Here is a 15,966-nt window from a genome sequence, read left to right as displayed (position 1 = left end):
CTAAGGCCCCGCTCCTCCGGGGATGAGTTCCAGAGGGTGGGGGTCATTATTTCCCTACTTCGGGGGGCTCCGCAAGCATGGGCTTTCTCTCTGTCTTCCTCTGCTCCTGAACGGATATCAGTGAACTTGTTCTTTGAGGCTCTGGGGCACATTTATGACGAGCCTGATAGAGTGCGTCTGGCAGAGGATATGGTGATGAGTGTGACACAGGGGAGACACTCTGCCGAATGGTTCTGCTGAGTTTAGACGTTGGACCGCCGAAGTATCCTGGAATGACGCCGCCCTGAGGGGGTTGTTTCGCAGGGGCCTTTCTGACCGTCTGCAGGACGCTCTGGCATGACATCCGCCTCCTGATACCCTGGAGGACGACATGATGCAGGCGATCCGTATGGACCGGAGACTCCGTGCTAGAGGAATGATGCAACAAGAGTCTCCCTTGTACCCCAAATTTTGTGACACTTCACCCGTATCTGAGCCCATGAACGTTGGGTCAGTCTCGGTTAAGGAGAAAGAGAGAAGGCACCTCAGAGACAACCTACTATGTTTTTACTGTGGAGCCTCTGGACATTGGAAAAGGAATTGTCCCTCCTGCCCTTCTTCAGAGAAACGACTGAGTCTGGGCAACAATCGAGGAGGTTGTCCAGACTCCCAGGTACATTTTTTCTCACGTATAAAAATGGTCCTCCAGGTTGAATTGGAAATTGCTGGCGGTCCTGTTATGACCACCGCCTTTGTTGACTGTGGTTCCTCCATTAATCTGATTGATGCCCAAGTTGTGACTCTTAATAAGATAGGGACAGTCAGGTTAAAAGACCCTGTTAAAATTGTGGCTGTGGATTCATCCCCTCTTACCCGGGATGGAATTTGTTTTATGTCTGAAGTTTTTTCTATGAAAGTGGGTTTCACTCATGTGGAAAATTTAAGTTGTTTCGTTATGAATAATCTGCCTGCAGGACTGGTATTGGGAATGCCCTGGTTGCAACACCACAATCCTCTTATTGATTGGGTGAAGGGGGAGATCACCCGTTGGGGATGTAATGAATCATAGAATCATAGAATCGTAGAGTTGGAAGGGACCTCCTGGGCCATCTGGTCCAACCCCCTGCTCAAAGCAGGATTCGCTAAATCATCCCAGTCAGATGTCTGTCCAGCCTCTGTTTGAAGACTTCCATTGAAGGAGAACTCACCACTTCTCGTGGCAGCCTGTTCCACTCATTGATCACTCTAACTGTCAAAAAGTTTTTTCTAATATCTAATCTGTGTCTCTTCCCATTCAGTTTCATCCCATTGCTTCTAGTCTTTCCTTGTGCAAATGAGAATAAAGTTGATCCTTCTACAATGTGACAGCCCTTTAGATATTTGTAGACAGCTATTAAGTCTCCTCTCAGTCTTCTCTTTTGCAAACTAAACATTCCCAAATCCTGCAACCTTTCCTCATAAGACAGGGTTTGCAGACCGGTCACCATTCTGGTCGCTCTTTTCTGAACTTGCTCCAGTTTGTTGATGTGTTTTTTAAAATGTGGTGCCCAAAACTGGACACAATATTCCAGATGAGGTCTGACCAAAGAGGAGTAGAGGGAAATAATGACTTCACGTGATCTAGACTGTATGCTTCTGTTAATACATCCTAGAATTGCATTTGCCTTTTTTGCTGCTGCATCACACTGTTGACTCATATTCAGTCTGTGATCTATTAGTATACCCAAGTCTTTTTCACATGTGCTGTCACTTAGCCCTATTCCTCCCATTCTATATATGCTTTTTTCATTTTTATTGCCCAGATGTAGTACTTTGCATTTCTCCCTGTTAAAAACCATTCTGTTAGTTGCTGCCCACTTCTCCAGTTTATTTAAATCTTTTTGAATCCTCTCTCTCTCTTCTCTAGTATTAGCTATCCCTCCTAGCTTTGTGTCATCAGCAAATTTAATCAGTTTACCCTCAATTCCTTCATCTAAATCGTTGATAAAGATGTTGAACAATACAGGGCCCAGGACAGAGCCCTGTGGTACCCCACTTGAGACATTCTTCCAACTGGATGTGCAGCCATTTACGACCACTCTTTGGGTCCGATCACTAAGCCAGTTATGAATCCACCTAACAGTTGCCTTGTCCATTCCATACTTAGTCATTTTTTCAATAAGGATTGTATGAGAGACTTTGTCAAATGCTTTGCTGAAGTCAAGATATACTATATCTACAGCATTTCCTTGATCCACCCAATCAGTGATACCGTCATAGAAGGAAATTAAGTTAGTCTGACATGACTTATTAGTTAGAAACCCATGCTGACTCTGTTTAATCACTTCATTCTTATCCAGGTATTGACATACATGTTGTTTAATAATTTGTTCAAAGATCTTTCCTGGTATAGAAGTCAGACTCACCGGCCTATAGTTGCCTGGGTCCACCTTCTTCCCCTTTTTGAAGATAGGAACAACATTTGCTCTTCTCCAGTCTTCTGGCACTTCTCCTGTTCTCCAAGAATTTTCAAAGATTATGGAGAGGGGTTCAAAAATTTCTTCTGCTATCTCCTTCAGTACTCTGGGGTGTAATTCATCTGGACCTGGAGACTTGAATTCATTTAGGTTAGCTAAGTGTTTTCTCACTATCTTTCTGTTTATAGATATCCTGGATTCTTCTATTACCTTAATAGGACAGTGAATAACAGTTGATGTTGCATTTCCTTTCTGAGAGAAAACAGATGCAAAATAGGAATTTAAAAGTTCAGCCTTCTCAACATCCTGTCTTACCATTTCATCATTTTCATCCTGTAAAAATCCTATAGCATCTTTGACTTTTCTTTTACTTTTGACATATCCCCAAAATCCTTTATTATTGCTTTTGACATCTCTTGCAAGCCTCAGTTCATTTTCAGCTTTAGCTAATCTGATTTGTGCCCTGCAGGTTCTGCAGACAGCATTATATTCTTCTTTAGATATGCCTCCCTCTTTCCATTTTATAAACATTTTTTTCTTCCTTTTTAGCATGTGCTTAAGTTCTGTGTTCATCCATCCTGGTTTCCTTAAATGCTTCCTATTCTTCCCTCTTTTCGGAATTGTTAACAACTGTGCTTTGAGAATTTCATTTTTCAAGATTTCCCATCCTTCCTGGACATTTTTGTCTTTAAGGATATCCAGCCATTGGATCCCTCCAATTCTCTTTCTGAATCCCTTAAAATCTGCCTTTCTGAAATCTAACCTTGACGTCTGAGTCTTCACAGGTCTTCCACCTCTAGTTATCCAAAATTCTAAAATAGCATGGTCGCTACCTCCTAGGGTCCCAGCCACTTTTACCTCCTCAACCATTTCCTCCCTGTTTATAAGGATTAGATCCAAGGTAGCAGTTCCCCTTGTTTTCTCCCTTACCTTTTGGAAGATAAAGTTGTCAGCAAGAGAGGATAAGAATTTCCTTGACCTGTTAGTTTTGCCTGAGAGAGATTCCCAACAAATGTCTGGATAGTTGAAATCTCCCATGACAACTATGTCATATTTTTTGGAGAACTTGGCCATCTGATGCATAAAGAGTTCATCTATATCTTCGGCTTGCACAGGCGGCCTGTAGTAAATGCCTACAATGGTGTCCTTTCCATTGTTCTGTCCTTGTATTCTTACCCAAACAGTTTCCACAGAACTCCCAGTCTCTGAAGCTTCAATCTCTGTGCAGATATACGCGTTTCGAACATACAATGCGACACCCCCTCCTCGTTTATCAAGTCTGTTTCTTGCAAATAAGTTGTATCCTTCTAGTCTTGTATTCCAATCATGTGTATTGTCCCACCAAGTTTCAGTGATTCCAATTACATCATATTTCTTTTCCTGTGTTAGTAGTTCCAATTCTCCTTGTTTGTTGCCCATGCTTTGTGCATTAGTATAGAAACATTTTAGTTTGTGATTGGTTTCTCTTTCTCCAATATTTTTATTAATTAGATTCTTTCGTCTTTGTTCTTCCTTTCCACTTCTAATAGCAGAGTTCTCAATAGCATTTGTCAGGTGTATGGCTTTTTCTGGTCTTTTGCTTCCCTTCCCATGTTGTTCTAGTTTAAAGCTCTCCTTACAAGTGTAGCAAGGCGACTTCCAAATACATGCTTTCCAGTCTTCGTAAGGTGCACCCCCCATCTCTAGCAAGTAGTCCATCGTATAAGTAGTTCACTCCGTGATCCAGAAATCCAAATCGTTGCTGACGGCACCATCGACGTAGCCAGTTGTTCACCTGCAGAATCTTATTCCACCTCCTTGTTCCATGGCCATCCACTGGGAGGATGGAAGAGAAGACCACCTGCGCTCCCAGTTCTTTCACTTTCTTGCCTAAGTCTTCAAAGTCGTTGTCATGTGCTGTCTTCCAGGTGCAAAAATTAAAGATGTGTCTGACAGGATATCAGGACTCTTCAGACCTACAGATGACTACCCATTCCTGCTACTACATGTGGGGACAAATGACACCGCAAGAAACGCCTATGTGCCTCACTTCTGACGAAGCGAGGTCGCTGGTAAGGTGTCAAACATACCGATGCATGCTATCCAGCGGGACCTCAATGATCAAAAAAATGTCCAGGTCATTCCGACACGACCGGTGATCTCACAGCAGGGCCCTGGTCGCTGCTACCTGTCAAACGTAGCGAGATCGCTGTGGAGGTCGCTGTTGAGTCACAAAACTTGTGACTCAGCAGCAATCTCGCTTAGTGTGACAAGGGCTTTAGATTCAAGCTGTGATTTTGGTTTTGGGCATTTCCGGTCAGGCTCCCTTAAAAGGGAAATGGTCAAAAAACACTATTGTCCTGCAAAAACAGGGTCAAATATGAAGATAAATAGTGCTATTCCTGCCTTACTGAAAGTGTAGCTAAAGAGATAAAATTAACCAATATCCTCACTGCAGCCGATCTTCTATTGAGCCTTACTTTAATCATTTCCCAGCACTTTGATTGACACGCTGCACCACAGCAAGTGTGTGCTGGCAGGCCATAATCTGACGAGCTGGGAACAATTACAACAAGTTCACTGGAAGAAAGTGGCTGTGGAAATTATACACGTTCAGTTTCTCCCTGCAGCCATACTTCTGGTAAGCACAGGATTTTAACACTATATAATGGAAATGAATCCCAATTCTGCAGGTTAATAGTGTTTCTGGACATGACAGGTTCCCTTTAAAGGGAATTTGTCAAAAGGATCAACCACATTAAGACATCAATATGGGCATGTAAGTCATCGGAAGTTGACTAAAATGATACAATCTGCTATCTGATGTCTTGTTCCCTGAGAAATCCACGTTACTCTTGTAAGTAAATGAGCTGTTAAGATCTATGGATGGAACAGAGATCTGCCCGAGAGTCTGCACTTCTCCTGTATGACTCTGCCCAATCATACAGACAGCAATATACTAGACGAACACACCCCTAAAATAGCTTAGAGCAAGTTCTCTCTGAGAGACATGTGATGACAGTCTGATCTCCGGCTCTCACTGCAGAGCGGTGAGTGATTACAAAGTGATGGTAGTAGAGCAGAGAGAACTCCTTCAGCTTTCATCACAACAGCCAGTGTGGGTGTAGGGGTAGCACAGCTGAACTGACAGCACTGTGAGAAGATAGCTGATAGAAGTGTTTGTACTGAGACAAAGCTCAGCTGCACTGCTCTTTCAGCCACACTGACTGCAGTGATGAAAGCTGAAAAAGTATTATGCTCATCTCAGATTTACTCATTCCTTATTCTAATTTTGCTCTCAAAATGCAGACCGAGCATCAGTCCTAAAATATCTATATATGTTGGAGCTGATTAACATTATGGCCACGAATTAAGCAATTTTCTCCAGACATGTGTCATAAAAATGTTAGAAATGTCACAAAACTGTTGCACAGCTGGTAGTTGCACAACATTTTTTGCGACTTTGCAAAATTCCAGTGTTAATTCACACACTACGGTAGTTTGTTAAAGAAATTTCGGTCACAAAAACTGGGTCATGTGAACTCAGCCCTAGAGAAAATTATTTTGATAGGGTGACAGAACTTGACCTTCCAATAACTGCTGATCGAGACATACATCTGAACAAGGTTTGACCCATTTTCATATGATTAGAACAGTGATGTAACTTTCTTCTTCTTCGAATCTTGTCTTCTTAAGACAACTTTAATGTCATCTACATGATGGTGATCTGTGACTTTGCCATGATAATGTATCCTTTCGGCTTAATATGGAATTGGACCTTGGCCTGGAAGACTAATCTTGGCAAGTTTTGTGCCATCAGCTATAATAGAAGTTGGTTTCAGACACAATGTCATTACTGACCTCATTAATGCAGTTTGATTTATTGAAAAATGTCTTCATAGATCTTCAAAAACATGAATTGTAGCCAAGTTTGTCAGCTTCCTTTTTGCCTGGACCCTTAGTAGAATAATTAATCTTTTGATTTCTTGTTTCATTAAAGGCTTAAACGGAGACTGTCGGCATAAAATGGCTGTTCAATCTGACCATAGGTGGATCCTTAGAGTGGCCGAGCAGATCAGCACACCTTCCCAACTTCTTGATTTCCATCTATCTCTGCCCCTCTTCCTTGACTGACAACTCTGGCTTTACAGCAGTCAGGAGGAAAATTGGGGGGTTGGGGCGGCAGAGATAAATGGGGAAACAAGTAGGTGGGAAGATGCACTGAACTGTTTGGCCACGCCAAGGGTGCACCAAGCACCTCTACTGTCGTAAGTTCATGCTCATAGCCTTGTTTTAGTCACCAGATCACAGAGGGTCATGGTCTAAAATTAAAGTGTAGTTAAATTTTTAGATGAAGTTTCAAAGTAAGCTATGATGTATGTGCGTATATGAGAAATTGCGTCATTCCAAGCTATGAAAGGACCAGCCTTCTGGATTTCTGAGAGTTTTTCCTGCACGAGAAGCTTCAGCATTTCCGCCACGTGCCTTTCTGCTTTTGCTTCCCTCCCTTCTCCCCATCTTTGCTCAATAGGAATTTAAAGCAGAAGTTGTGGTTTAATTTCTCACTGAAGACAGATTTGTAGACAGCTATGAGCAGTTTCTGAGAGTGAATTGGTCCAGAAGAAAAAAAAATGACTAATACGTGGATACATTTATAAACATAAATTAAAAACCGTAGTTACTATTTAAGATGTATTTGTCTGAATTTTTCATCCAATAGTCCGAAAAAAAGATCTTTGGTTGAAGGAAAGATCTTTCATCTACAAGCAATCCGTCTTTAAACAGAACATCATTGTACATTTATGACCAATTTGAACAACTATAAAACAACCAATACAGACAACCATGTGTATGGCATAATGATCATATACCAAATGATTATTTGTGCAATGGTTGCTCAACTAAACTAAAAGTCTCATGCATAGGTCCTGTATTATGGCTCCATAAAAGCACAGCACTGTCAGGAGAAGTAATATAGCAACCATCGAGATCTTCTGAAGCCGTATTGTACCTGTACAGCTCTGATCCCATACACAGTCAGATTCAAATGTAATGTAAGCAGCAGCATCCTCCAAAGTACGGCTTATTCTTTACGTATCTAATGTTGGGCAGCGTGAAGACACCATATTGTGCCATGAGGTGTCTACAGCTCCATTGTACAGAACCGTAGGGATGCCACCGTAAAGGTTACATGAACACAATGCTCCATTCCCATGCGGAATTTATGTCCAGCTCTTTTACTGCAACCAAGAAAGTTCAATAATTCAGGCCGTTATCACTAGACTACTTCTATGGATGTTAATGGAGGACTTTGCACAAATTCTATTTAGTTTCCAGCAGTCAAATCATATCCCCAACAGATGAAGACTCAAGGAGACTGTTGGGGTATATGGTCAGCTTGAAGAAGAAATGTAGGGGTCCAGTAGGTGAGTAATTTTATCTTTTTTTTTTTTTTTTAAACTGCCACGGGCCCATAAAATCACGTTGTAGTGGACAACCCCTTTATTATCCCACACAAACAATAACACTGCTGCATTTCATTGATTATTCTATTGATTTATAATTCAATTTAAATTACGGTATACTTTTTCTGTGATTTATTAATTCTACAAACAATGGTAACATACAGACACTATGAACATTAATTCAGTTTGTGCACTTGTGAAATTATAAGACCTTTACAAGGTTGGGCTCTAGAAACTCAGCACAAAAGCTGAAAGAAGAACATTTCCGCTCAGTTTCTGTTCCAAAACCTCCTAACAAAAAACAAAAAAACAACAACCACAAACTCTGTGGACATATACCCTAAAGCTGTATCGAGACATGCGATAAATGCCTCTGTATATGTGTCACAGTATCAAGGTTACCAATATAAATAGAAGAAAAAACACAGAACAGCGCTACCTGTGTGAATCAGCAACGCCAGAATTAGATATTAGAAAAAACTTTTTGACAGAGTGATCAATGAGTGGAACAAGCTGCCACGAGAAGTGGTGAGTTCTCCTTCAATGGAAGTATTCAAACAGAGGCTGGACAGACATCTGACTGGGATGATTTAGCGAATCCTGCTTTGAGCAGGGGGTTGGACCAGATGGCCCAGGAGGTCCCTTCCTATTCTACGATTCTACATCCAATCTGGTTGTGTCCTCCATCGCAGCACCCAGACGATATCTGCCCCTTCTTCTTCCGCCTAGTCCATTCTAAATAGGGCGTAGGGAGGAGTCGGTAAGCCAAACATACGACTCAGACGTCTCAATTTCCCTTACTCCGACCCCACAGCACTGCCCCCTACTGAGCATGCACATAAAGTACAGCACAGATTCATCTCCACTAAAAGCCGAGGTCCTTAGATCAGGAACAGAACAGACATTTATAGGGCATTTCCCAAATTCTTACCGAAACATTTACAGCACATCCTGCACTGAACTACTGTACATAATAAACTATGTATTTTAGGAGTCTGAGTAAGATCATTTTATACCAACTCCATGAAAATGGACAGATTACAACTCTGCAGACCTGAAAATAACTATTGAACACATCACCAATTTTTTTTAAGAGGTAAATATATTTCTGACAGTGCTATTGACATGAAATTCTCACCAGATGTTGGTAACAACCCATCCAATCCAAACAGGCAAAGAAATCACCATAATTGATCATGAATTAACTTGTGTCTAATAATGAGCAATGACACAGGGAAAAGTACTGAACGCATGAAGAAAGCCGTGCAAAAAGCAATGGAAAGTGATGACACCAGCTTGCTTATGCAAGGAGCTAGTATGTTCTCCCCACGCTCCAGGCATACTGATACGGAATATTGATTGTGAGTCACAATAGGGACAGTGGCGATAATGTCGGTAAAGCGCTGTGGAATAGGATGGCACTATATAAACGAGTAAAATAAATAAATGGCAGAAACAGCGCTAGTGTCTAGGCTGAAAAAAGCCTAACTATTACTATGAAATAAATAATCTATCAAAAATTTTTATGTGTGACAGACACAAAGTAAAAGAAAACATGTTGTCTTGCCTCAAGGTTTCCTCAATTCTTGAAAAGAAAGAAGCAAAGAAATGAGCAACAACAAAGAACCATGTAACATCTGCCCTCCGGCGTTACCTAGTATTTTCCCTTCTTAAAAAAAAAAGCTGAAGTGAATGCAGAATTACTGAGAACCTTTATTCTTGTAACTTGGTCAGAAGTAAATCGCTTTATACTATTATGCAACATATAAGTCAGTGAATACCAGAAGACATTTCTCCTCTCCTTAAAGGGAACCTGCCAGCCGACTCCTGCTGCCATAACCGTGGGAAGGATAAATCGCAGTCCAGCTGCACGATTGTATCCAGGAATATAGTTTATCTGAAATGCCCCAGGGTTCAGAGAAAATATAGTTGGACTCTATCGACAGCCCCAGCCAACTTCAGCTAACAGCACTCCAAGTGATTGACAGGTCTCTCCCATAACGTTCTGGCATCAGAGAGAGATATGCCGTAGTTTTAGAAGTATGAATCATGTAACAGGTTCTATGGTCTCTTGACGTTCAGACAAGGGAATAATATTAGATAAAATACTTAATAGGCAATCTGCAAATCACTGGTTTTAAAAATTATGTTTTCTTATCCCCAAAACATAACGCCAAAAGCAGACTACTAGACGTCCCCATATGTTCACCACTACCCGTTACGTGTAATCCCTCTCTAGAAGAGGAGGCCATGAGACTGATTATGTGAAGTAGGGGTGGATCTTAATCTTTCTGCTCCTCCTCTCCTGTTCGCTAAATTGTATAAAAGAATTACAAAGAGCTGGGCTTCCAGATAGATACAAACAAGCCATCAAGGCAGAAGCAATGTACGATGGGACGCAAGGAAAAGGAAGCCACTGCTACTATTGGGCTGGCAGAATGGATGTTAAGAGGAACCACCAAACCCCCCCAAAAATGGAAAGTAAGTTACGGAAGGTGAGAATGTTTACAGCATCTGAACATCTTCACGTATGTGCATATGATGTCTTTTTCAAGCAGGATCTTAAGAATGAACATATGCACTGCAATGTCAAAACAACTTGTTGTGCACATGTTCCGGTTTTTTTTTGGTTTTTTTTTTTAACTTCTTATAAACGCTTCAAAAATTGTGAGGTGGTGAAAAAATAAAAACAAACAAATTGTCCGATCCATTCTTGCACACTGCTCACTAGTTTATATATGTAGTTTACAAAAAAAAAAAAAAAAAAAAAGACTTTCCTCATTTTCCTGATTCTTTACGTGACGTCTAACAGACGTACATGTGCTGTTCCCTTCATATTCCTTGCATATGTTTGATTTTTCCTGTTGTATTAGTCATGTTTATCTGCTGCTGCTATCTACAGACCAGAAGCTTTGTGTCACTCCCTTGCTCCTCCTTCCTGGCATCCATTTTACTTTTAGCCACCATGTGAGAAGTACACATCTCTTTTGGGCTGCAGAAAGCAAAGTCTTTTGACCACACAAAACTTAGGAGTGGCTCGAATGGTGAACACCTACAAGACAACTACAGGACGGTTACTTGTACCATCTGCATCGTACCACCTCATGTTCGACACATGGTCCTGTCTGCCCCGCTGCAAGGACACGAAGGCAGGACTTCTCACACCATCGCCATACTACACACCTTCAATCGCCTTAAGTGGGGGACAGAACAGTGCATACCATTTAGACCGGCATGTGCACCAAGAGCAGATTACATTTATCTGAGGGATGAAGGAAGAAAAATTGCGAAGATTCAGAAACTTATTTCCTTCCCGAGCTCGGGTCCCAGTAGCACTTGGAGGTGCATTACTGCTGTTCCGTTACAGGAACAAAAACACGGAAGACATGAAGGAACCAGATTAGTCACAAGACAGACACGAAGGGGTCCCCAATCAGAACATTTAATTCTCACGAAGAGACAGACCTCGCAACAAAGTCTCCTACAAATGGTTTCAATGCTGGAAGAGTATAAACCTAGCCTTAAAGGGGTGGTCAGGTCTTAAACTACAAGCCTGCAGTCACCTTCTGTGAGGATTCTCCGATACCAGCAGCGGCAGTCATGTGACGGAAAATAGGCAATATACATCATTCTGGTCACATTCAGATTAGATGGGCGTCGTCTGGCTCAATGTAACTGAATTGAGAGAGGCTAGAAACAGTCTAGTCGGAATATGGCCGGAAGTGTGAATATCTTATACTTGAGGGCACATGACCACCGTTATGGGATCAGCCTATCCTCACAGTGGGGAGTGCCTACGTTGTGAGTATTCATAAGTCTGCAGACACGTAAAGTGACTGCAGACTTATAGTTTAAGACCAGCCAAGCTCTTTAAAGCCGCATACACAGACTAATGTAGTACAAATCTCCCAATACCAATGCACGCATCCAATGGTCTAATGTGACCCACTGATAGTTGGGGGGAAACGTTGGTCGTGAATGTCCGATTTTGGACTGTCAATCACATTGTTCTTCTGGAGATAGGCCGCTGACCGACACGTCAGCCAGCGGCTTTCTCAGAGAACACAGGAGCGCTTGGCCACATCTAAAGTGTATGGCCAGCTGCAGATGAAAGCACAAAGACCTGAGACAAACAATGGGTGACTAGGTTCTTAACTAGTTAAAATAAAAAATAGTTGCAGTATTACAGATTACCACCAGGGTTTGGCATAGGAGGTGTACGCTGTGGACTGAAGAAAGTCATTTTTCCTCAGAGATGCTTTACGAGTGGTGGCTCCTCTACTGCTGATTGCATACACTGAATCATTGCCTCGTAACAGGGCAACTTCCATTGACGATTGCATCATGGTCTATGCATACTACTGAAAAATCAATGCGTCTTGACAGAAAGCCATATACATTTAATGTACATATAAATTCTAACACATTACCATCTTTCACTTTATAGCTTATAGGTAATGGCTACATAAAGGTTTATTGCGATATTCTTTGTGGGGTTACTATATTCTAGAAAGCAGGCTAGGGAATCTCCTCCACACCAAAAGATATAAAGCCTCTCTATGTAACAAAAGAGACTGCTGACAGGGAACGTCAAATTATCCAACGAGGACCGAAGGGTCCAGTGTGAGAGCCGGGCTGTACCTCAAAGCTCAGAGGAAGGTTCCGCTTCAATGAAATCTCAAACACCAAGCTGATTTCTGATTTGTTGGCATCTTTATCTTCATCAGGGCCTCTCGTCTCCCCATTCTGCAATTGAGCAAAAAAAAAAAAAAAAAAAAAAATTTTTAATTAGCAATTTAAACATTGCAAGAAGATGTAAAAAGAAGCTCTATTTACTTTAACCTTGAAAATAAAATTAAAAACAAACACCAAGAGAGTCACAGATGAGAAGACGCCTCAATAACCACCTCCTCCGCCAGGAATGCAGCATTGATCCAATGCCAAAAACTGAAATGATTGAAGCCACAAAGAAACATTTCAAATCAGGTATGCTCAAAGCTCCTGATGCAGAAATATGCTTGTCCTTAGTGTTCGTATACGCTGGCGACATATTGACCAAATCACTGATCGAAAATGGGAAAGCACATCCTAGCTTTCAGAGATGAGGAAACTTCTCAAAGAAACTGAAACCTATTAAAAGGGTTCTTTTAGAATGGGAAAAAAAAAACGAAACAACAAAAAGGGAATAGCAGTATAAATAAATTCCCAAGTACATTCAATTAGCTATTTTTAGGGCGGTAATCACTATAGTATATAAAATGGCCGCTCTTTGCATTGTTTCACTGTGTAATCAGTCCTAAAATATTAGGACAGGTGCCTGTGAGTATGTGTGGCATGAAGCTTGGACCTCCTTTATAGGTCATGGATGTGCGCTCCACTTATACTACTGGAGAGACCAGAGATGCCAAGGTAAGAAGAGGCTGCTCACACTTGTGTGCCCTGTTTTTAAAGCCAAATCAGATATCATGCTTTGCACTGACGAGCGGCAACACCCCGAAACATGTTTCTGTAAACTGAGATTCTGGTTTGCCTTTATCTTAAATTACATTGCAAGGATCACTAAAGGGTCAATACTGGCATTTAGAATTGCCATTTCCAATCGGTAACACTAGAGTCTCTGAAAAGACAATTTGCATGGCGTACAAGTCTCCTTATCCTAGTACCTCAGGCATGTTGCTCTCCCCAAGATGAAACATTATCTTTTCATCCCTGTCTTTCTGAATAACGATGTAAGTAACTCCCAGTGACAGCAAATTAGTTTCCTACTGCCCATGGTCACAGGCATGTCAGTGTAACAAGGTGACGGACATTTTAATTCTCTTTAGATTCGTGAGGATTGTGATTTTTTTAATCAAATGTATTTAGGAATTTATTTATAAATGACATTTCTTTCAGCTATTTATTTCTATTCATGGAGAAGCCCTTTAAGCAAAGCTGGGGAAACAAATTGAAAATTAAGAAAAACCTGTCAAGTATGGATGGAACAAGGTTCTCGCACTTTTAATATTGCATTTAATATTACACTATCCAACATATTAACTGTGTCAGCAACAGTGATAAATACAGACTTCTATTTGTACCATGCTACTGTTTTTACACTATTTTTGTTCACAAAGTGATGGATCTCTGAAGTAGAGGTCCCCTTACATAACGGTGAAGTCAGGGGGACTGACCAGCTATCTTCTACATATAGGATTTTCTGCCTCTCCACTGACACATTAGTGGGCAGGCGGTGGGTAAAGGAACAAGGATCAAGCTGTTTGATTTCAACATGCCCAATCCTTTATTCTACCGCAGACTTACCAACGAGGACCTCTCCGGGATCGGTTCATTCTTCAGTGCATGCAAAGCTTTTAGTGCTGCATTGTGTCGAGCTGCCTGGCGAGTTTTTCCTTCTCCATAAAACTCACTATTTCCCACAGTTAGCTGAACGTAAAATGTCTTAAGCATTGGGCAGAGGTACCTATGAGATATAGGAAGAGAATGATTTTATTTGCGAAGGCACAAAAAATATATGAAAAAAAAATACAAAAATAGTAGCATGCAGTAAGCAAGGCCTATAAGACTGTGAGATTGTCACCATAAATAGAAAGCAATGTGATGACATGTGAAAGTAAAGGTCCCCTCTTAGGCCACGTGCACTCGATGGGTATTTGGTGAGGGGTTTTTTTACCTCCGGTTTTGGCTTACAAATACTGGAGTGAGTAAAAAGTGGTGCACGTGTTTCTATTACACTTTTCCACTCCTGAATTTGGCTAACAGATACTGGAGGTAAAAAACTCAAATACTCAAGATATGAAAGTGGCCTTAGACATTAGGGTCAGGTAAACTTGATTAATGTGTATGGGGCCGCCGGCTGGATGGGAGAGATGTTGATCGCGCATAACAGATTTTGAATTGTCAATCGTGGTGTTCTTCTCGAAATAAGCCTCTAGCCAACGTCAGCTTTCTTATAGAGAACACAGGTATACTCGGCCTAGCGAGCACTCCTGCGTATGGGAGGGTCATCAGAGATGTCAACAAAATTAATGGTCAAAGTATTCGTCCGGCCGACAGCCATCTAGTGTATATGGCCAGCTAAGAGTGCTCTTAGAGACCCGTCACATAGCGACGCACCAGCGATCCCAACAACGATATGACCTTGTCAGGATCGCTGGTGTGTCGCTACATGATCGCTGGTGAGCTGCCAAACAGGCAGCTTCACCAGCGATCAGCACCAGCGACACGCGAGTAACAAGCGACGCACGTCGCTTAGTTACCCACTGTGTACCTTAGTTACCAGCGCGCTGGTGCAGGGAGCTGGTAACCAAGGTACACATCGGGTTTCTAAGTGCCGCGCACCGCTTAGAAACCCGATGTGTACCTTGGTTACCAGCTCCCTGCACCAGCGGGCTGATAACTAAGGTACACATCAGGTTTCTTAGCGCTGCACGCCGCTTAGAAACCCGATGTGTACCTTAGCTACCAGCGCCAGCTCGCTGATCGCTGGTCTCGAGCCAGCCACACGCAGCGATGCGTGCTGGCCAGCGCGAGACCAGCGATCAAAAAAAATGTCCTGGCCATTCCAGGACGACCAGCGATACCCGGCAGGGGGGCCGGTTGCTGGTGTCACACACAGCGATCTCGCTGGTGAGAAAGCTGTTGTGTCACAAAACTTGTGACTTAGCAGCGATCTCACTAGCGAGATCGCTGTGTGTGACGGGGGCTTTACACTGGCAGATTATCAGGAGCAAAAGTTTCTTGCTCATTTCCCGATAATCAGGTAGTGCAAACAGGCTGCAAATTAACCAACAAAATGGTTAAAAAACTTGTTAGGTGTAATGATTTTTAAGCACAAAAAAATCATTGTTCTGGTCATATTGTCCTGTGTAAACTAGACATTCGCCGCGATCATATATAAACAAGCGTTCCACAACAATGAAAGTGTGGCTACTGAATGATTGCCTGCATGTACAGAGGGTACGGAAAGTATTCAGACCGCTTTAAATTTTTCACTCCTTGTTTTATTGCAGCCATTTGGTAAATTCAAAAACGTTCATTTTTTTTTTTCTCATTAATGTACACTCTGCACCCCATCTTGACTGAAA

At 41.8% G+C, this 15,966-nt stretch overlaps 1 protein-coding gene across 3 annotated transcripts in view; it reads right to left on the bottom strand.

Annotated features, from left to right (window-relative positions):
* STAU2 (staufen double-stranded RNA binding protein 2) overlaps positions 1-15,966 on the bottom strand; it is a 322,980-nt gene that overhangs the window by 237,185 nt on the left and 69,829 nt on the right. For all 3 annotated transcript variants that reach the window (XM_073583829.1, XM_073583830.1, XM_073583831.1), the window contains exons 2-3: positions 14,183-14,342; positions 12,521-12,625 (exon numbers count right to left, since the gene is read on the bottom strand). In XM_073583829.1, coding sequence (XP_073439930.1) covers positions 12,521-12,625; positions 14,183-14,342 — 265 coding nt within the window. The remainder of the gene's footprint in view (positions 1-12,520; positions 12,626-14,182; positions 14,343-15,966) is intronic.

This window comes from Dendrobates tinctorius, unplaced genomic scaffold, assembly GCF_039654945.1.
Source record: "Dendrobates tinctorius isolate UK_male_01 unplaced genomic scaffold, ASM3965494v1 ptg000082l, whole genome shotgun sequence".
NCBI classification, from domain to species: Eukaryota; Metazoa; Chordata; class Amphibia; order Anura; family Dendrobatidae; genus Dendrobates; species Dendrobates tinctorius.
Note: the sequence above shows the minus strand (reverse complement) of the source record. Positions and strands in the feature narration are given on the sequence as shown.